This window comes from Ovis canadensis, chromosome 1, assembly GCF_042477335.2.
Source record: "Ovis canadensis isolate MfBH-ARS-UI-01 breed Bighorn chromosome 1, ARS-UI_OviCan_v2, whole genome shotgun sequence".
In the NCBI taxonomy this organism is placed as follows: Eukaryota; Metazoa; Chordata; class Mammalia; order Artiodactyla; family Bovidae; genus Ovis; species Ovis canadensis.
In genome coordinates this window covers 101,076,089-101,097,929 of record NC_091245.1, presented here as the reverse complement: position 1 = coordinate 101,097,929, position 21,841 = coordinate 101,076,089, and the positions used below count along the sequence as shown (strand labels likewise).

The following is a 21,841-nucleotide window of genomic DNA, read 5'->3' as shown; positions in this document are numbered from 1 at the left end:
GGGTTGCCATTTCCTTCTCCAAGGGATATCTTCCCCACCCAACGATAGAACCTGGGTCTCCTGGAGTGCAGGCAGACTCTTTACCATCTGAGCCACCAGGGAAGCCCATCTATCTTAAATGTTACTAATTTGTGTTCCTGTCTCAATTCCTTGTTAGACTGTAAATTCCATGTTGGTTAAGAAGGATTACTTGCCTTCGTATCGCCTGCTCTGCTTGCCACAGTGGCTTACTACAGTAAGTGCTCATCAAATTGGACTGAACAGATACCTGGAGAGCACTAGAATGGTCGTTTTGACAGGCCAGTTCTTGTTCAACCTCTGAAACCTCCAGCAGATTCCGCTCACTGACCAACCGAGACAGTTCTCCAACCACTGTCACATGCTTTGACACAGTCCCAGACATCTTCTTGAACTGTGGGTAATTCTCAACAAAGGCCTGCCATGAGAAAAACATCAATTGGGGCTTCTGTTATTTCTTGAGGACAGGCATGTATGAAGAAGAGAAAAAAAAGGAAGGGATTATTCTTCTGCCTAGACTAAGGCATCTAAAACTTGCAATCACACAGCATTTTGTTATACTTAAGAAGAGAAGGACTGGTATATGTCAGGAGACTAAGTCATTAAATAGTTCAAATATGACTGAAGAATGGAAAGAAGTTCATGGCTTACTATGAAGTTTTCACTATATTGTTTCCTAAAGAGAAACAGAAAATAATCTTGAACCAAACAAAAGGAGTCAAGGCAGAAATCAGACCCAGAATATTCCAGAAATGTTGCTTACATGAATAGTTCCAAAGTCTTGCATGTTAGTCATCCATGTACATGTTCAATTTACCTTCATGTCTGCTATGGATTCTAGTTTTTGCTGTTCTTTTGGTTTCTTCTTCTGAAAGTCTTCCATGAGATTCTTTATGTTGCTGCCGATCTCAGCAAAGTTCAGGTACATATTCTGTGAAAAAGGAAGTTGCACACACAGTTCTAGCCACTAGGCTGACTTTCAGACCATTTAAAAGGAGTGAAAAAGAACAATGAATACAGTTAGAATTGAAGGGCAAGAAAATTTCATTGTAATTACCAAATCTGGATATTAGCCAGGACACTGGTGATGAATACCACTACTAATCTCACAAAGAGCTACGGACAGGAGGGCAGTAAATAAATTAGGTTCTAATTTTTAAAGTACAAAACTAAGTACATGATTACTAAGAAAAAAGTATTGTTAAAGGGTTAGAAAAAAGTCTCTGTCCTCCCTTGAGATGCAGTTTATCTTCAGGATGCCTCTCGAATCCTCCCACACGAAATCCCACACCTGCTCCCATTCTAACAAATCAGGATTAACCTCACATAGAAACAATTAAAAGGAACTTTAAATCACTTACGTTAGCATAGAACTCATCATTTTCAGCAGATAGGACCACCTCTCTCAAATCTTTACTGATTCCTGGCACTCTGGAAAGATCAATCCGATTGTTGTTTATACCCAGTAGTTCATGGACCATGGCCTGGTATGTCCACTAAATAAAGAATAATGACAAAAAAAATTGGTAACTGACAAAATGTGGAAGTATTAATTGGCAGGAAAACAAAACCTGATAATAGTCTTAGTAAACTAGTTTTTTTTACATGGAAGTTCTCTATTTAGCTCAAATTTTATTAATATTTTGTGCCATACTAAGCATTAAGATTCTCATTTTAATTGGTTAAACATCCAAAAGTCAAAATACTTTTAGATTTCACACTTTTGGAAGAAGGGCAGCCAGATTAATATTCCTGATAGAAAGAAAACAAATTAGATCTATCATTAGCTCCAATTTTTGCCTGTGAATTAAGAGTATATTTTTGGCTTCACAGATAGGGCTATATTGGTACTGCAGTTACAAGCTGTACCATTTCCTGTATGCTTCTGTGGTTTTTCTGCAGCATGAGAAGTGTGTTCTTGCAGATCTGAGTAGTGCTATATTTATCCTGGGAACACTAATATTATCAGAAAAAACCCTGTAAGTTGATCAAAACGTGCATATTCAGGAAGTTGCCTGTGAATCCATTTTATTTTATATTTTTACTTAATAGGCATTGTGAAGAAGGACTGGTTTCCAGTTTTACAAAATGTGAACTTATCTGGTAAAACTGAAAAGGAGAAACCCCAAAATTTGCCTTCTCACCTTTTATGGAGAATAGGTTACTTGTAGTCATAGGCCCATTAGAGAAAACTAAGTATTTTCCAGCAAATTACCCCCTAAACCTAGAGTCTACAACTAAATATTTATATATGTGTAAGTGTATACATATGTAAATAATCTAGATTTGTTATAATAACTTAAGACTTATAAAAGAAGGCACTTTATTTCCTAAAATATTTGCCAAGTGAATCCTTGAAAAAACAAGTTTCATTATAGCATTTAAAATAAGTACAACAAAATGTTTTATGCTTCCATACACAGCATCCTGTGCATGCTTTTGCCATTAGCACATACTTCATAATTAAAACAATCTGTTTACTTTCTCTTCACTGGATCATGAACTCTTTGAGAACAGAGACTGTATCTTTTAACCTTTTATCTCCTGTACTTAATACAGTACCTGGTACCTAACAGGTCCTCAGTGAAATTTGTTGAGTGAATGATTGCTTTTCTTTGGGGAAACAGAATTAAAGGCAACTATTTTTCTTTCTACTTTTTTACACTGTCAAATTTTTTAAATTATTACTAAGAGTATATAAAATATGTAAAGTTATATTACTTTGAATTTTAAGAATATAAGGCTATCTTATCATAGAGGAGTTGTACTCCACAGCCACAGATTTCCCCTAGCATTAACATTAGTATAAGCTGAGATGGAACTGAAATATAGACTGTGCCTTTTCCTACAAATTTAAAGTCACTATTAATAAAGCATCTACAAACTGTAAGGCATTGCACTTGAATTCACAGAACAAGCATTAATTAGTAAGACATAGTCTGCCTTGAAGGGATGTATAACCTAGGAGAATGTGAAAACAAAGGTACGACATAGAAAGTGCAGTGTGAGACGTGAGAGAAAAAGTTCTACAGTAATTTGAAGGAAAAAAAAATCATATCTGACAAGAGTAAAAGCTTCAAGGAGATGTTTCAAGTGGTTTTAAAAAATAAGAATTTTAAGAGGTGAAGATGGGAAGAGAATGTATTCCAAACATTCCAGAGTTCAGATCGAGGTCACAACATGAATAAAATGATGGCAGAGAATAATGAGGCATATGGTAGCTCAGACGGTAAAGCGTCTGTCTACAATGCGGGAGACCTGGGTTCGATCCTTGGCTCGGGAAGATTCCCCAGAGAAAGCAATGGCAACCCACTCCAGTACTCTTGCCTGGAAAATCCCATGAACGGAGGAGCTTGGTGCAGGCTACTGTCCATGGGGTCACAAAGAGTCAGGCACGACTGAGCGACTTCACATCTACACAGGAGTGAGCTGCAGGTTTTCTATAAGGTTGAGCCCACATTATGAAGGATCATGGTGGTCAAGTTTAGCAGTCTGTATTTAATCCAGCAGGCAAATGGGAAACAGGGAAAATTTTTAAGTCAGGAGTAATAGGTTAGGAGTTGTGAGCTTTTGTAAAAGTAATTTAATAACATTGTATCTGTGAGATACATTATAGTGGAAAGCAATTAAAAGTGGGAAATCAAGCAGATGACTATTTCAGAATTCCTATAACACAGGGGTCTCCAACCCCTGGGCTGCAGACTGGTAGTGGTCCTTGGCCTGTTAGGAACCAGACTGCACAGCGGGAGGTGAGCCTTGGGTGAGCGAGTGTAGCCAAGCTTCATCTGCTACTCCCCACAGATCGCATTACCTGAACACCACCATACAAGGCCAGAACACCACCCCTCTGGCTGCCCTCCCCCTGAGCCCTGTCAGTGGAGAAACTGTCTTCCATGAAACCTGTCCCTGGTGGCAAAAAGGCTGGGGACTACTGCTGTAAGAGATTAGTTACACCAAGGTAATGGCAACATGAATGGGAAAGAACAGATAGACACTGGAAAAGTAGAATCTACGGAAGCTAGCGTGCATGTGTGGTCACTTGCTTTAGAAGCTAGCGTGCATGTGTGGTCACTTGCTTTAGTTGTGTATGACTCTTTGTGACCCTTGCTCCTTTGTCCATGGGAGTCTCCAGGCAAGAATACTGGAGTGGGCTGCCATACCCTCCTCTAGGCATCTTTCCAACCCAGGGATTGAACCCATGTCTCCTGTGTCTCCTGCACTGCAGGCAGATTTTTCACTGCTAAGCCACCATGGAAACCCCAGAGAACCTAGAAGTTGCCTTAATTAGGAATGGTGGCAGAAAGAGACAGGAAGGATGAGGCAGAAGCAAGAGTTGAAGATGACTGTGGCTAGACCGCTGATACCAGAATACTAGGAAATACAAGGCAAAAACAAGAATAGCTGAAAATAAGGAGGCAAATAAATGGACCATGTTCATTGCCACATCTGCATTTTGATGAATATCACTTGAAATCATCCTTCCATTGTGCTAACAAAGGGCTCTGCACCTGGTTTAGCAATGGGGTGATGGCATCATCACAGCGATCTAAAATAAGTAGCAGTGGAGGGACCTCAGTCCGCCGGAATTCAAACAGTTCATATTCTTTAGTTATCACTTGCTGTGGGTAAGAGAGAAAGACGTTTGGTCAACCAATTGGTAGCAGATAGAGATGACATAAATAGAAAATTAATACATAAAAACCACATTTACAATAGTTTTTTTGCACTTTCACAGGCCTTCCATAAAAGGATTCAAAAGCTTGACAAAATTTTAGTAGCATTCTGTTTAAGGAGTTAGGATTTGAAACTCTTATTTTACAAGTGGTTTAACCGGATCAAAAGAAGTTAAGTAGCTTGCAAATGTTTCCTGAGTTAAACCTAAGAATCTGAGTTCTAATTTGTTGCCTTAGGTCTTAAAATATAATTCCTACCTCTTTGCCAATAAACCTAACATATCATCTCCTTGGTTTCAGATAAAATATTCCTTTAGTTTCGGAAATATGATAAGGAAATGAATGGTCTTGATGTTTTGGAACTGGGGATACAGAATGCCATACCTTAACACATTCCGCAAGTCTCTTTGCTGCTTCTGATGAAAGCTGATAACGAATCATTGGACATTTCTTCAGAGATAAAAGGAGAGCTGTCAGTCCTTGAGTTGTTCTGGATAGTTGGACAGGATCCCAATTTCGACCCTTTTTGTTAAAAACATACATTCATAGAACATACTTGAATTTTTTCTTACAAGTCCAATTACTTACTGAATTAACTTCCATCTGATAAATAAACAAACAAAAACCTTCCTTCTTTCCATACCTGGCAGCAACCCAAAATATTGAGGGAAAACAAATGTGGATTCACAGCAATGTAATCACCATAAAATTCCTACAAACAAAGCACCAAGATCAGTCAGTTATTCCACAAACTCCTAACTGTATCATGCAATAATATTCATATGTGATATAATACTGTGTGATACAATCAAACTGGAGGAAATACAGGTATAAAAAAATTGATCAATTAACAACTGAGTAACAATAGTCAATGTGAGGGAATTAATAAGACAATTATAGAACAGAAGCAAAAATACATCTTAAAAAAAACCCAATCAAAAAACAAAAGTTGTGTAAGTATACATATCATATTTAAGGAGAATTTTCAATTAGTAAAAATAAAACACTGCTAAAGATATACAGTGTTACACTCAGATGAGTAAGAACATTGCTGTCCAGTGTATTCTCATGAGGGAGAATGTGATTTAACATAGGTCTTCTTTTTCATTCATTTATCACCTAGCACATCTTTCTAAAAATCCAAACTTGCTTATCTGTTCCCCTGAGGATGATATTCTTCACTGAGGTGATAAATGTGTTTAAAACATTTGTGATAAATGTGTTCAAGAACACTACAGGGTTTAAGAAGGAAAAGGTAACACGAAATGTTCTAATGCGAAGTATTTCATAGCATGGAGAATATTGAAGAGTTTCCAAGTTTTAACCTAATGACCAATCTGCTTATTCCCAAAGCAAGATAATCACCAACAGAACTTTAACAAACCTCATTCATCCTTTACCTCCTACTCTCTTCCAATCAGACATAAACTATAACTGTGCAGATGAACATTCTTATAGCATAGCTCATAAGACTACCTTTATAAAACATAACTGCCTCTGACTTCAACACTGTGAAACCCTCCCTCCCAATCCAGTACCATTCCAATCTCCTTATTCCCACTAACTTCTTTAATTCTATTCCCATTCAATTTGATACCTCTTCCAAACTTCCTATATATATATATGAGTAGAGTGTGATGCAATGCACATTTATTGTGTCCAATCAACAGCCTCCTTTCTTAAGAGATAGCACTTTCCTTATTTATAGACTCAAATCTTTAGAAAGGGCCAATAAAAGAGATGTGTTGGAGGAACAATATATTTACCTGAACCTCAGCCACAACTTCCTGTTCATCAGCTTCAGCTAATGACTTTACATCACTCTTGCTTATCACATTACTGAAATCTGAAACAGACATGTAAGTTGTGGTTTACTCAGAGGAGATAATTTTTGTTACAATTAGACATAAAGGGGCTTGACAGTTAAAGTCTAACTGACTAAGTGAAGTTTAGTATATGTGGTACTATACTTTACATTGTGGTATAAGTCAAACACCTTCACATTGGAATGAATAACACAAATATGTTTAAATCTGTAAATTCATAATACTAAAAAAAAAGGAACTATCATTATAGGCATTGGAAGATGCCAGGGAACCAAATCATTATATTGAAAAGATTGAATACTTAGAAAAAAATAAGTATTTGTCCTTTTATATCCTAACTGTACTGTCAGATAACCAAATAGTATTAATAGATGAGGGGAAATTCTTTACAGCAATTTTCCAGCTAAAAGGCAAAGCAGGAATGATAACAATTAAATTAAAACACCATTTTTTTTTCCAACTCCTAATGAATCAATGGATGGAACTAAATATTGAGCATTAACCTTTGCTAGTGTCACAGTAAGACAGTCAACGGAAGCACACAACACTGCTGATGAAACATTCTTGTCAAAAAGAAATCAAATCTGAATTTAATTAAGTACCAATTTATAGGAACTGAAGGATAGTTCTTTAAATTGCAAAGAACATGTTAAACTATTCCATGTGGATGTAATCAGCAAGATCCAGGCTATAACAGAAGGAGGTGGTTTTGTGGTTTCTTCAATAAATAGACTGTGTGGGGGTGAATTGAGAGAGAGGAACTATAGAAGATTAAAGAAATTTCAACAGTGTACCTTCCAATAGCAATGTGTGGACCTAACTATGATCCTAACTCAAACAAACTGAGCAGGAAAAAAAAGGCATGAAAGAATTTGAAATTTGAGCACTGAATGAATACTTGCATAAACAGGAATTACTTTTCATTGTCTGGATGTGCTAATGGTATTTTAAAAAAATGAGTCCTTATCATTTAAAGTTGCACATGGAGATATTTATGGATGAAATCATACAATCTGTTAGATTTTCTTCAATATAATGTTGACGAGGGAGTAGATAGCAGTACAGCTAAAACAAGATTGGTCGTGGTACAGTAACTGTAGAAACTGGGTGATGGGTACATCGGGATTTATTAGGCTATTTTGTTTACTTTTGTATATATTTGAAAACTTCCACAATAAAGTTTTTTTAAAAATAAAGGATGGGATACTAATACTAATACAAGATACTTACTACACATAAGAATATACAAAAATAAAATTATTAAAAAATGACATAAGCAGAAGGCCAGTTTAGTGCTGACATAAATTGTGCTGAAAGTCTATAAAGAATAAAATCACTATATATAAACTCATTTTAGTTTATTTCAACTAAATAAAACTGTGAAATTGCTCCACCCAAGACCTTTCAACAGTCTATTTTTCCTAGGCTTAGTGCTAACTACTTTAACATATATAATTTTTTTCTCCGACTTCATAGATTCATAGCCTAAATCAATCTCGAGAACCAGAAGAGTAAATACTAGATTTATTACTCATTATTAATCTTGGCCACTGTATCAGATAACTCTTCAGAAGAAAAAAGGGTCTTTTATCTCATGATGCTAAGAGACTCAGCAAAACAGTGATTCTATTAAATGTGCACATAGATTTGGCAGCATGGAGACTCAATCTCTTTCTATAAATGTGTGTGTGTGTGAGTGGCTGAATACAAAAGTTTCTATATTTTCCTATCCTAAGTACCTAGCTTGTAATCAGACTAAAAAATTACTGAATGACTAAATATGTATCAGAATGGCTAAAATGAAAACCGGGGACAACACTAAATGCTTGTTAGGATACAAAGAAATTAGATCGCCTGGATATTGCTATTGGAAATGTAAAATGGCATAGTCATTCCAGAAAACATTTAGTAGTTTTTTAAAACATTAAACATGCAGCTACCATATGACCCAGCAATTGATCCCTGGGAATTATGTATTACAGAGAAATAAAGACTTATGTTCACACAAAAACCTGTACATAAATATTTATAACAACTTTATTTGTATTAGCCCAAACTAGAAACAACTCAGATGTCCTTCATTATGTGAACAGTTAAACAAATTATGGTATAGTCATACCATGGAATAAATTAAAAAAAAATTTTTTTTTAATCAAGTATTGATACACAACAACCTGGATGAATTGTTAAAGAATTATGCTGAATGAAAAAAAGCCAATTTCAGAAGGTTATATACTGCACGATTCCACTTATACAACATTATTGAAATGACAAAATTATACAAATGGAAAACAGGTTGGTGGCTGCCAGAGGTTACTGAGAAGGCTGGGATGGGAGGAAAGTAGACAAAATGCAACATGAGGGATCCTAGGAACATGGAAATGCTTTGCATCCTTACTGTATCAATGTCAATATGGTATGATGTGATACCGGACTACAGTTATGTAAGATGCTTCATTAGGGGACACTGGGTAAACAGTATATGGGATCTATGGATTATTTCTTACAACTGTATGTGAATCTACAATTATCTCAAAAGAAAAAGTTTAATTGAAAATGAAAACCTGTGATTATTAACCGAAAAGAAAACGATGACAAAAACAAACGCAGGATAATAGAAATGAATAAAACTGCCTATTTCTACCTCCTGAGGTTGTTTTAAAGGCTGAATAAAATAATATATGAGACAGTTTTTATAAAATACAGTGTCTTATCACAAATGTTAATTTTTGGTACCATTATTAAATTGTAATATATCCTGAAGAAAGTACGTATGTTTTAGGCTATAGTCTAAACCCCAAAACTCCAAAGCTTTTAAGTAACCTACATTAATGTTATAAAGATCAATAATGACATCTAGAGGAGAAAAGATGTAACTTCCAAAGCAAAATGTATTAGATTAAAAAAAAATCCATATAAATTGTATGATAACTACAAACCAAGTTTATTTCCAGGCCTTCACCTCTCTTCCCCTCCCCCAAAATTGTGCAAATAGGACATATATATCTGATGGCTTTTATTTTCAAGTATTACATAAAGTTGCAAAGAGAAGAATGGTATGTAAACTAAATCTCTGCTTTTCCAACAAACTCAACTATATCCTCCCTCCAAATAAATAAATCGGCTTCTATGCCTCAGTTCATAACAGTGTAAAATAGGAATAAGTATATATACATTTTTTGGCAAAGGGGAATGTCAAAGTTAACTACTTATAACTTTTGACTTATAAAGAAATTTGAAAGGCAAGGTAAAACTTAAATTTTTTTTTTAACCTAAGCAGTCAATGATGAGTGGAAACCACATTTAGCTCTCAGAAGCAGAATGCTGGTCCAATACTGGTAATACTTTGAAGGACAAAACACCCACCAGACTCTTAAGAGTGATGGATTCAATTAATTTACTGATGATATGCAGTAGCTAGTAGAACATATTAGCTAGGATTTAGTTACATGATTGAACAGGTGAAAAAATACTTACAAATAAAATATATACTGTATTTAGGTCTTCGGAGCTCCTGAATCAGATAATCCACATTCTCCTAGAAAAGAAAAGAACAAGCAAACAAAATGAGAAAAAACGCTTAAGTGGTGAAGTAATAAATATGTATCATCCATTGATTTATTTAAGTATTTACTAAGAGTCTACTGAGCTGAGGTCTAGATTAAGTGTGCCTATGTCGGGAGGGGTGAGGACTGGGGATAAAAGAGATACATTAAATATAATGATCAAATCATATGTGATATAGCTGCACTGCTCTGGCCAAATTAGTTATTAAAAAACATAAAGTACATAGATGTTGAAATACAACATAAAATAGATAATAATTATGCAGATTTGCCTCAAGCCATTTGTCTGTAAATTTGTATTCATCTGATCAAAATTCTTATTTTTTTGTAGAACATCAAAATTTGTCTAAAATTTTTCAGACACATTTAAAAACCAACATTCAAGAGAAAATACAGTTAATTAAATTCACTTGGGCTTTTAACTTATTGGGACCAAAGGTGGCAGAACTGCAGTATTTTTGAAGTATTTATAAACAGTAGGCTAAGGCCTACTGTATAACTGCATTATGTAAAAATAAAACATGAAATTTAGAAATAAAAAACAACTGATTTTCAAATGGTCAAAACATAATTCCAATTACGTAAGATCATAATGCAGGTTTTATCTACTTTTGAAACTATAACATATGGCTAAATTTCAGTATAAAGTTGATCTCCAAACTATACATGATATAAAATATCATTTTTGAATGTTAAAAAACCATACATTTCCTTACAGAATGAAAAGTAATGTAAGCAATACATATTCCTTGTTAAATGGAAAAAAGACCTTAAAAATTGTCATTTAAATTTTAAACTATATTAAAAATTAACTTTAAATGTAATCTTAAGGAAAAATTGTTTCTAAGAACACATTTTGAACTTGAGAGAACATATACATAAGGCTATGAAAGAGCTTCTCTAATAAAAAAAAGTTAGGCAATGATGGACTAAATTATCTTTAAGACCCCTCTCAACCAAAATTTCATGACTAATAAGAAACAACTGGAAACTAATGTAACAAAACAATTACTTGATATATTAATTAATTCAGAACTACTTATTAAGTATCTGCTATGTGGTAGACACTGGGGACATAGTAGTGTGAAAATATAGATATCATCTCTGCTCTCCTGGAACTTACTGCTGGTACATGAGAATATTAATTAATCATACAAACCATATGAGACTTCAACCATGACAAGTGGTAGGCTGAAGAAGATGGTGCTATAAGTATTTATAAGAGGGGGGTTTGACCTGGTCAGCAAGGCCAGGAAAGATTTCCTTGAGGGAGTGAAGATGGTCCAGGAAAGCAGAAAAACCTGTGCAAAGGTCTGCGGCGTGATGGAATATAGTGGACTGAAAGAATAGTGTGGCTAAGACCAAACAGGGAATGGTTTGAAATGAGGCTATAGAAATAGTAGGAACTTGATCATACAGGACCCACTCCAGTGTTCTTGCCTGGAGAATCCCAGGGATGGGGAAGCCTGGTGGGCTATCGTCTATGGGGTCGTACAGAGTCGGACACGACTGAAGTGACTTAGCAGCAGCAGACCACACAGGGCCTTGCAGGCCACACTTAAGGAGTTGTGTCTTTATCATAAAAGCAATGAGAAATCATTCAAGGATTTCAAGCATGGTGACACGGTCAGATTTGCATCTTGGAAATAATATACAAGCACTGGAGTTAAGAACATAAATATAAAACAAGAGAATATACAAAATAAGACAGAAATAGTAAAGGATTTTTAAAGGAGGATTCAAGTTAGATTTAGAAGATAATGGACAAAAACTGACAGAAGGCTGCTTGCTGCTGCTGCTGCTAAGTGGCTTCAGTCATGTCTGACTCTGTGTGACCCCATAGACGGCAGCCCACCAGGCTCCGCCGTCCCTGGGATTCTCCAGGCAAGAACACTGGAGTGGGTTGCCATTTCCTTTCCCAATGCATGAAAGTGAAAAGTGAAAGTGAAGTCGCTCAGTCGTTTCTGACTCTTAGCGACCCCATGGTCTGCAAGCCTACCAGGCTTCTCCGTCCATGGGATTTTTCAGGCAAGAGTGCTGGAGTGGGGTGCCATTGCCTTCTCCGACAGAAGGCTAAAGAACCTTTAATTAGGAGAAAAGAACAGAGGGCAGGAGTGAGCATGTAGAAGGATCATACAAAGGCCTATTTGGCTGCAGTGGAGGAGCAGAGACAGGACATTGAGAAGGAATACCTAAGGGCAGACCAGGCCAGCTAGAGGGCTCTGAGGGCTACTAAATATGTCAGGGAAGTAAAATTAAGCCATTAAAGATTCCTGAACATAGATACGAATAAAATGATAAAGACTCAAAACACTGACATAAGTATGTAAGATTAAATGGTAATGGTGTTCAGTGTGATAGGTGTGGAGTTTCATTCAGTTAAAGAGATGCGGGTCTCAGGGCAGTTAGCAGCATTGCAAGTAGCTGAGAACCTACAAAACATCTTGAAGGAAATCTAGCTGTGAGAAGTGACTGAGATATGGAAAGGAGGAAAGTCATGGTTATAACTGAGAAGCCAGTATAATTATGATGCCACAAACAATGATAACAAATTTATTTTGTCTTCATAACACTTCCGGATCATAGTGTGCTGTATTTGCCTAAGCAGATGGCAGCTGTTTATGTAGTACCTTGGTAGGGCGAAGAAAACAAATCGCTTTCAGGTGTTTCATGATCTCCCGATTTTGAGAATCAATGCGTTCAAAAAGGTACACTTCCTTCTGGAGAATTTCCGATTGTGTGTATACCATACTCACTATGCCAGTCTGTAAAGAAAAAAGTTAACTAATTTTATGCTAGTCCAGAATAATAAAAACAAGCAGCAATACCTAAGACTTAAAAAAAAATTTTTTTTTTCATTAATACTACTTACTGGGATAACTTAAATACTAACATATGTAATAACATTTACTGAGCATCTAAAATAGTAAGTAAGGTACCAAAATGAAATGCTCTCTCTGAACACGGACAAACCATAAATTGACAAATAAAATTTTTCACACCACCAAAGAGTTTTTTTTTTTAATTTTGTGACCGATAAATAATAACCTGTCATCTCAGTTTGAGCTCTAATAGCTTTACTTTAAAAACACAACGCTGAGTGGAAACAACAGGGCAATCCCAAAGTCTTCCCAGTGGTCTGTCTTATATATCATTTCTTGGCGCAGGCATTTAGAAAAAGATTTCTGATTTCAATCAATTGTTTTGGGTACAAGAAGACTCTCTGGCAGTGGTTAGAATCATTCAGAGTGAAAACCATCTAGGCAAGCTTTATAAAGCCTTTCAGTTCCATGCTAAACTTACAAATCTTTAATTAAATGCTAAACCCTACACTGGAATGGGACCAGCTGTTGCAAGGGAGGAGGTTCCCCCGTCCCCCCCCAAACACTGAGCAAAAGCAAACTCACCGTCTCTTTATCCATGAGAAGTACTTTCATGCCAGGTCCGCTGTCCTCTATCATTTTGGAAATGTATTGCTTTACAGCAAAAACCACGTTCATGGTGGCGAACTGACAGGTTAGCCCTATAGCTCTTCCCACCCCCTGTTTTTCTTTCTAAATTAACCCCCGTTCTTTTGGCCGGGTCTCGGCAACTTCCTCCCCGGCCAGCTCTGGCTTCCGGAAGTCCGGGCAGCAGTGGTCTCGGGAGTTGTAGTTCCGCTACGCGGTCCGGGGAACCCAGCCTCCCGACAGGATGGACGAATTCAGCAGAGACACCCCGCCAATCCCGGACGTGATTCTGATCCACCTCCAGCCTCGATGCTCAGACCCCTCCCCGCCCTTAGCCTCCAGGCCTGGCCGCGGCTTGCCACCCTTCCTGCTGGCTTGGGGAGAAGGTGGCGCCTCGCGGTGTGGAGGAACTTGGTATACGGCTGGCTCGGATGCACTCACGGCAGAGCTTCGACGTGGTCGCTCTTTGCCATTAACGCTTTCTTGGGTGGTAGTGAAGGATGAAGGGAAGGGAGGAGGCCTTATGTTCCCCGCAGATTCACGGCACTTGGAGGGACAGCGTTTGGTAATATCTGCTTAACAGTGCCCTAGATTCGTCTTCCTCGGCTTCTTTGGGTCATTAACAAGGCGAGGACACTGCCCTGCAAAGTGAGGCCCGAAATGGTTTTCCGAAGACTGAGGGGCATCGGAAGTTGAACACACGAACAGGATATTCTGGGAGAGGTCTCAGATCCCTTGGGAGAGCCTGGAGCTGTGGTCTGCCGCTGGATCTCGCAGGCTGTGGGTCCAACGGAGCCAGGAACCTCCCAGTTTTGGGGGCCCTGGGTTTTTAGATGCCGTGGGCTTCAACTCGCCCGGGATACCGGGGACCTGTGATGCTGAAACTGCGGGCAGGAGCAGTGAACAGGGTCAAAAATGGGTAGGGATCATATACTTGGGCTAATGCAAAGAAGTGCTGGGATTTTAAGGAAAAACTCAAAAATTTTATTTAAGAAATGACAAAAACTAAACAACAGAATGAATCTTAAAGCCATCAGCTTCCAGATGTCTGCCTTTGTATTTATACCCTACGCGTCTTCTCTCCATCATGCCGTTTTTCAAAAAGGAGGGTAGTTTTCTGCACCTTTGCGTTGGGGAATTGTAAAATCAGGAACATAACAAGAAACAACTGCAAGAAATCAGTGACTGTAATTGCTTGTAAATATTTCTACCAAAAAAGTAACCAGTGTTTATTGGGCTCACAGTTTAATCAATACATTCAACATCACCAAATCATTCTTTCATTCTATTGTGTGAAGTGTAGAGTTAAAACTACACCCAGAGCACGCTAACATGAATCTGGCTGTTAAGTTTATTTTATTAAGCTTTGTGTACAATTTTCAAATCCTTTACAGGAGATCAGAAACTGCTTGAAATACCATAGGTTTTTGTCACCTCTAAAGTTTCTTTCCTTTTCAGTTTTTCTACCGCATAAATAAAACTTCCCTTTTGGCATTCTTTTCTATTTTTGAGGTACATTTTGCAAGAAAAGTTGTATTAAAGTGAAAATACGAATCTTTAAATGGATACAAATGAGAAGAATCTTAATATCTAAAAATTCTGTTTTTTAAAATGTTATTTGAATTTTTAAATACAATAAATATTTTCCTTAAAGTATAATACAATTTAAAATATAGAAAAAAGCAAACTTGTAACTGAAGAAGTAACTGCAGATCTTGTAAGTTACCAATAGTTGAAAATTCTCTTCTGTCATCGGTTTTTGTTTTTTCTTATCTATAGTTTGGGCTTCCTTGGTGGCTCCTTGGTAAAGAATCCGCATGCCAGTGCAGGAGCTGCAGGTTCAATCCTTGGTCCAGGAAGATCCCCTGGAGAAGGAAATGGCAACCCATGCCAGTATTTTTGCCTAGAAAATCCCATGGACAGAGGAGCCTAGCAGACTACAGTCCACCAGATCACAAAGAGTCCGACACTACTTAGCAATTGAACAATAGTAACCTATAATTTGAATTTCAATGTGGTATAAGATTGTTTTCCAGTTTATTCATTTTTCAGAAGAAACAAGGATAGAAAGTCTTGTCTATGAACTTTGTGCTTTTTTTAGACAATTATCAGTTCAGTTCAGTCACTCAGGCGTGTCTGACTCTTTGCGACCCCATGAATCACAGCACGCCAGGCCTCCCTGTCCATCACCAACTCCCGGTGTTCACTCAGACTCACATCCATTGAGTCAGTGATGCCATCCAGCCATCTCATCCTCTGTCGTCCCCTTCTCCTCCTGCCCCCAACCCCTCCCAGCATCAGAGTCTTTTCCAATGAGTCAACTCTTCACATGAGGTGGCCAAAGTACTGGAGTTTCAGCTTTAGCATCATTCCTTCCAAAGAAATCCCAGGGCTGATCTCCTTCAGAATGGACTGGTTGGATCTCCTTGCAGTCCAAGGGACTCTCAAGAGTCTTCTCCAACACCACACTTCAAAAGCACTAATTCTTTGGTGCTCAGCTTTCTTCACAGTCCAACTCTTTCATCCATACATGACCACAGGAAAAACCATAGCCTTGACTAGATGGACCTTTGTTGGCAAAGTAATGTCTCTGCTTTTCAATATGCTATCTAGGTTGGTCATAACTTTTCTTCCAAGGAGTAAGTGTCTTTTAATTGTCAACCTGTAAGTAATACATGGACACTGTATCCGTTTAAGTATTTATATTTAGACAATTATAACATTTTAGAGGGGGAGGAATATGCCTGTTTTGACAAGACTTACTGACTCATTCCATTGCCCATGAAATTCCACTGATGTCAGTGGCAGTGTTATTTTATATGTGGCTAAGATACAGTATTTAATAGAATGTAAACATTTTATACAAGATATATATTTAATGGATGTTGTGATGATCCTGAAGTTTGGCAACCTATTTCCTTTTTGAGGAAAACTAAAAGAGCCATTTTAACTGTCTCTAGATTAAGAACTTCTTTTGTATTCCCATCCCTCTAAAAATAGGACTGAAACAAAGATCAAGTCTCCAGCATAAACCCAGTGACTTGTTTTGTTGTAGGCAAGACATGGCAAATCCAGAAGCTAATATGAAGTACCTTGGGTATGAATTAACTCATTTCAGTCCTCTCTGATTCTTTGCAACCCTAAGGACTGTACCCCACCAGACTCTTCTGTCCGTGGGACTTCCCAGGCAAGAATACTGGAGTGGGTTGCCATGCCCTTTTCTAGGGGACCTTCCCCACCCAGGGATTGAGTGTCTCTCGTATCTCATGCATTGGCAGGTGGGTTCTTTACCACTAGGGCCACCTGAGAAGCCCATGAAGTACGTTGCTTCTATTTTAACAATTGAGGGTGTTAATAAACCATTATAAGACAAGTTTTTAATGATAAAAACGTCAAATTTGAAAAAAAATACAACAATCTTCAAATATAAATGATTATATTAATTATAAACTTTCTGATGCAGTTATTTGAAAATTTTTTTTTACTAGATTCAAGGAATCAGTGCTTTAACAGTGGAAAACAGAACATTAAAAAATATGGTGTTTACAGATGTAAAGAACAGACTTTTGGACTCAGTGGGAGAAGAAGAAGGTGGGATGATTTGAGAGAACGGCATTGGAACATATATATTACCATATGTAAAATAGCCAGTCGGAGTTTGATGTATGACGCAGGGCACCCAAAGCCAGTGCTCTGTGACACCTGGAGGGGTAGGGTGGGGAGGAGAGTGGGAGGGGGCTTCAGGATGGAGGGAGGGGACACGTATACCTGTGGTCAATTCATATTGATGTATGACAAAAAACATCACAATACTGTAAAGTAATTATTCTACAATTAAAGTTTTAGAAACTTAAATATGGTGTTTATATGTGTACATTTTGTTTAGACTTGTAAATATGTGTGTAAATGAAATAAGAATGATTACCTGAGTAATGACATGTGCTTCAGCTTCTCACAAAGTGTGTACTATTTGAAGTTTAGCTGCCCATTTTATATTTAATCAAAATCATGATTTTCCTCCATAAGAGCTCAAAGTTTGATATAAAACAAAGGATATGTAAATAAGTTCAGTATAATTATAATAACAATATGACCAACTCTTAGTTATCTTAGTAATTATTTACCATTCTTGTTGCTGTGTGTTAGCATACATCTGCATAGGAAGAAAGTAAAGATAAAAGTCAATGAAACTCAATTACATTTTCTTGTTAGCAATTGAAAAAAACATTTAAAAAAAGAATGACAGTATTGCTTGTGTCAGACAACCCATCCTTATACAATATTTTTAACCTTTGTAACTATTTACACATCTGATAAGTGGTGGTAATATAATCAACCTTAGAAAATTGTGAGAATTAAATGAAATAACGTGCAGGAAAAAAACTGTGGGTGGTACATAGTAAAGACTCAATAAATATCAGCTTTAGTTATTTGAAATCAAAAGATACATGTACCTTTTATTTTTTGCATATGGCATATTTCAGTTTCCTTTGTTAATAACATTTAAAAATAGAATGGATTTCAGAAGTTATAAACTATAGCTTCCAAATATAATTTCCATAATAACTGTAATCTAAAATAATAGAAATATTAATGGGAATATTTGGGCTGTTCCATCATAAATTTCTTTAAAGGGTACAGTTTTCATGAAGACAGAACAGTAAAAATGCTTCAAGTGATTTTAGAGACTTAGTGCCTACCTTAGTCTCAAATCAAGCAGAATTTGTTAAGTTTTTGTCACAGTTGGTAGTTTAGTACCAAACTTTATGGCAGCAAAAGTATTGAAGAGCTTTAAATCATTAAGTAAAAATTTTTTTCTTGGAAGGTCTCTCTGCACATTCATAATTGCAGTGATTCTACCCTTTTGGCAGTGATGTTAACTTTGATCACTTTGTTTAGGTGGTGTCTGCTGGGTTTCCCCGCTGTAAATTTACTACTTTTCTCCTTCTATTTAATAAATACCATATGGAGAGATGCCTTGATTAGTTGCAAATATCCTATTCTCATCATTTACTTGTTAATTTCAACTGGAATCTGTTGATGGTTCTTGCTTGCAAAAGTTGGTGTTCACCTAATGGTAGTTATTTTCCTCATTCCTTCTACAGTTATTATTTGGAATTCTTCTGTAAAAAGCCATCCGTTTCCCTCATTTATTTATGTCAGACTCATGGGTATTTAGAGAATTGTCACTTTTCAGTAATAGATATATACAGAATTTGAGAGCACTGACTCTAGAATCAGACAGCCTGGATTTGAGTCTGCTGTTGACTAGTTGCAGGACAGTGGTAAGTTACATAAGTGATTAGTGACTCAGTTTCCCCATTTGTTAAATGGGGAAAATAACACCTGTTTCAGGTTATTGTGAGAATTAAGTGAGATGATACATGTAGTCTTTAGCTCAGCTTTAACTATTTTTTCTTAGTGAATGTTTTATATTGTGCTTAGTTTTTTGAAAAAAGCATTCATTTATTTATGGTTGCAAGCAGCTTTCTCTAGTTGCAGCAAGCGGGGTCAACTCTTCTTTGCCATGCATGGGCTTTGCATTGTGGTGGCTTCTCTGTGGAGCACAGGCTCAAGGCACAGGGGCTCCGGTAGTTATATCACACAGGCTCAGTAGTTGCAGCTCCAGGGCTCTGGAGTGCTGACTCAGTAGTTGGCTTAGTTGCCCTGGTATGTGGGATTTTCCCAGACCGAGGATCAAACCTGTGTCCCCTCCATTGGAAGGCAGATTCTTACCACCAGGGAAATCCTATACTGTGCTTAGTTTTACTGTTTGTTTCCCCAGGTACAAACTGAATTAAAAAAAAAATTGTTACATGCTTGCCCTCCCTGAGAAATTATTAAAATTCACAAAATAAATTTTAAGTGCTTTGTAATGTTAAGGAGATGCTTTCTAAGTTCTTATTTCTAAAAAGAAAAAGATTACACTAGAAATTGCTAAGATTCTTTTGATGACCATGATTCTGTTCGTGGGCTTCTTTTGTTAGAAATGCTCAGTTCAGTTCAGTCGCTCAGTCGTGTCCAATTCTTTGCAACCCCGTGAACCGCAGCACGCCAGGCCTCCCTGTCCATCACCAACTCCCGGAGTTTACCCAAACTCATGTCCATTGAGTCAGTGATGCCATCCAACCACCTCAACCTCTGTTGTCCCCTTCTCCTCCTGCCTTCAATCTTTCCCAGCATCAGGGTCTTTTCCAATGAGTCAGCTCTTCACATCAGGTGGCCAAAGTATTGGAGTTTCAGCGTCAACACCCAGGACTGATTTCCTTTAGGATGGACTGGTTGGATCTCCTTGCAGTCCACGGGACTGTCAAGAATCTCCAACGCCACAGTTCAAAAGCATCAAGTCTTCAGCGCTCAGCTTTCTGTAGATGACCATAAAATGCAATGAAGTTATTTTTAAATTTTAAATATTTCAAGAGAATAGGCAAAGCATATGAAGTAAGTACCAGAAAATGCGTGTTCTTGTGAATCCTAAATTTCGTAAGTGGTAAAGTAGTCTTAATTACATTTTTATACTGAAATAATTCCTTTAGAAATGGCTAATTACTGATTTAATAAGCAACTCATCAGAATCACTTTTCATTACTAGAGAGAGTAATGTTGAAACAAAATAGAAAATATTTCGTTTACATATCTTTCCATTTGAAGCAAGTGAAATTTAATGTAGTATGCTATTATTTAAGATTTCTCTTAATACTAATAAATAAAAACAACCACCTTTTACCGAGCATTTACTATATGCTGAGTCCTTTGAACATATTTCAGTTAACTTGTGCAACTTTCCTTTGGGGTGACTTTTATCTCCATATTACAGATAAACTGAAGTTCACAGAAGTTGAATAACTTTCCCAAGGTAACACAGAAAGCAAATTGAGAGAAGCTTATCCTTTTCTATGCACATCTTATCTGTATTTCTTTTTTCACATGCTTTTTAAAAAAGTATATTGCCGTTTCTTTGAGGATAGAGAACTGTTTTCCCCATCCTTTTCACCTAGTGCGGTGTCCTGTACACAGAGATACCCAATAAATATTTAATGTTGGTGATATGCATTACTGGGCAAACTGCTACAGTGGCATGTTAAATAAAGTATAGACTTTTATGCAGACAGAACTAACAAAGAGATCAATATACTTATCTAGGTGATCCATGCCAACAATTTCACTGAACTAAATTCTGGGGAAAGGGGCCTGGATTTTCTTTCCAATTCCCAGTAAATTAGAGAAATGTAAGACCTGAACATTTTGGTGCCCTTGTAAAGCGACATTTGTCTTTTCTGACAATATGATAGCAGTTATTAAAGAGAAGATTAATTTCATAAATTGTTAAGAATTTACTTGAAAAGCATCAGCTTTAAAAAAAGTATTTCATTTAGTGTAGAGTTGAATTTTTTCAGCTCCCTGCCAGAGGGCGCCCTTGGACCACTAAGAAGATACAGATAATGCTAATAGAGTTTTGCCAAGAAAATGCACTGGTCATAGCAAACACCCTCTTCCAACAACACAAGAGAAGACTCTACACATGGACATCACCAGATGGTCAACACCGAAATCAGGCAGATTATATTCTTTGCAGCCAAAGATGGAGAAGCTCTATACAGTCGACAAAAACAAGACCAGGAGCTGACTGGCTCAGATCATGAACTCCTTATTGCCAAATTCAGACTTAAATTGAAGAAAGTAGGGAAAACCACTGGACCATTCAGGTATGACCTAAATCAAATCCCTTATGATTATACACTGGAAGTGATAAATAGATTTAGGGGACTAGATCTGATAGATAGAGTGCCTGATGAATTATGGACAGAGGTTTGTGACATTGTACAGGAGACAGGAATCAAATCATCCCCATGGAAAATAAATGCAAAAAAGCAAAATGGCTGTCGGAGGAGGTCTTACAAATAGCTGTGAAAAGAAGAGAAGCGAAAAGCAAAGGAGAAAAGGAAAGATATAAGCATCTGAATGCAGAGTTCCAAAGAATAGCAAGAAGAGATAAGAAAGCCTTCCTCAGCAATCAGTGCAAAGAAATAGAGGCAAACAACAGAATGGGAAAGACTAGAGATCTCTTCAAGAAAATTAGAGATACCAAGGGAACATTTCATGCAAAGATGGGCTTGATAAGGGACAGAAATGGTCTGGACCTAACAGAAGCAGAAGATATTAAGAAGAGGTGGCAAGAATACACAGAAGAACTGTACAAAAAAGATCTTCATGACCCGGATAATCACGATGGTGTGATCATTCATCTAGAGCCAGACATCCTGGAATGTGAAGTCAAGTGGGCCTTAGGAAGCATCACTATAAACAAA

General features: G+C 37.1%; 2 protein-coding genes across 5 annotated transcripts in view; one reads left to right on the top strand and one right to left on the bottom strand.

The window, feature by feature from the left end:
• Positions 1-13,952, bottom strand: part of VPS45 (vacuolar protein sorting 45 homolog) — a 71,727-nt gene extending 57,775 nt beyond the window's left edge. For 3 of the 4 annotated variants that reach the window (XR_011253912.1, XR_011253910.1, XM_069573997.1), the window contains exons 1-10: positions 13,491-13,859; positions 12,714-12,848; positions 9,995-10,055; positions 6,458-6,537; positions 5,335-5,403; positions 5,076-5,213; positions 4,527-4,637; positions 1,380-1,514; positions 836-949; positions 269-436 (exon numbers count right to left, since the gene is read on the bottom strand). Coding sequence is in view for 2 of the 4 variants with exons in the window: in XM_069573997.1 (XP_069430098.1) it covers positions 269-436; positions 836-949; positions 1,380-1,514; positions 4,527-4,637; positions 5,076-5,213; positions 5,335-5,403; positions 6,458-6,537; positions 9,995-10,055; positions 12,714-12,848; positions 13,491-13,583 (1,104 nt within the window). In the remaining 2 variants the exon portion in view is untranslated. Of the gene's footprint in view, positions 1-268; positions 437-835; positions 950-1,379; positions 1,515-4,526; positions 4,638-5,075; positions 5,214-5,334; positions 5,404-6,457; positions 6,538-9,994; positions 10,056-12,713; positions 12,849-13,490 lie in introns of all 4 variants that reach the window. The other variant, XM_069573991.1, reaches the window with a different exon arrangement.
• Positions 1-21,841, top strand: part of OTUD7B (OTU deubiquitinase 7B) — a 153,490-nt gene that overhangs the window by 30,146 nt on the left and 101,503 nt on the right. The window lies entirely within an intron of this gene.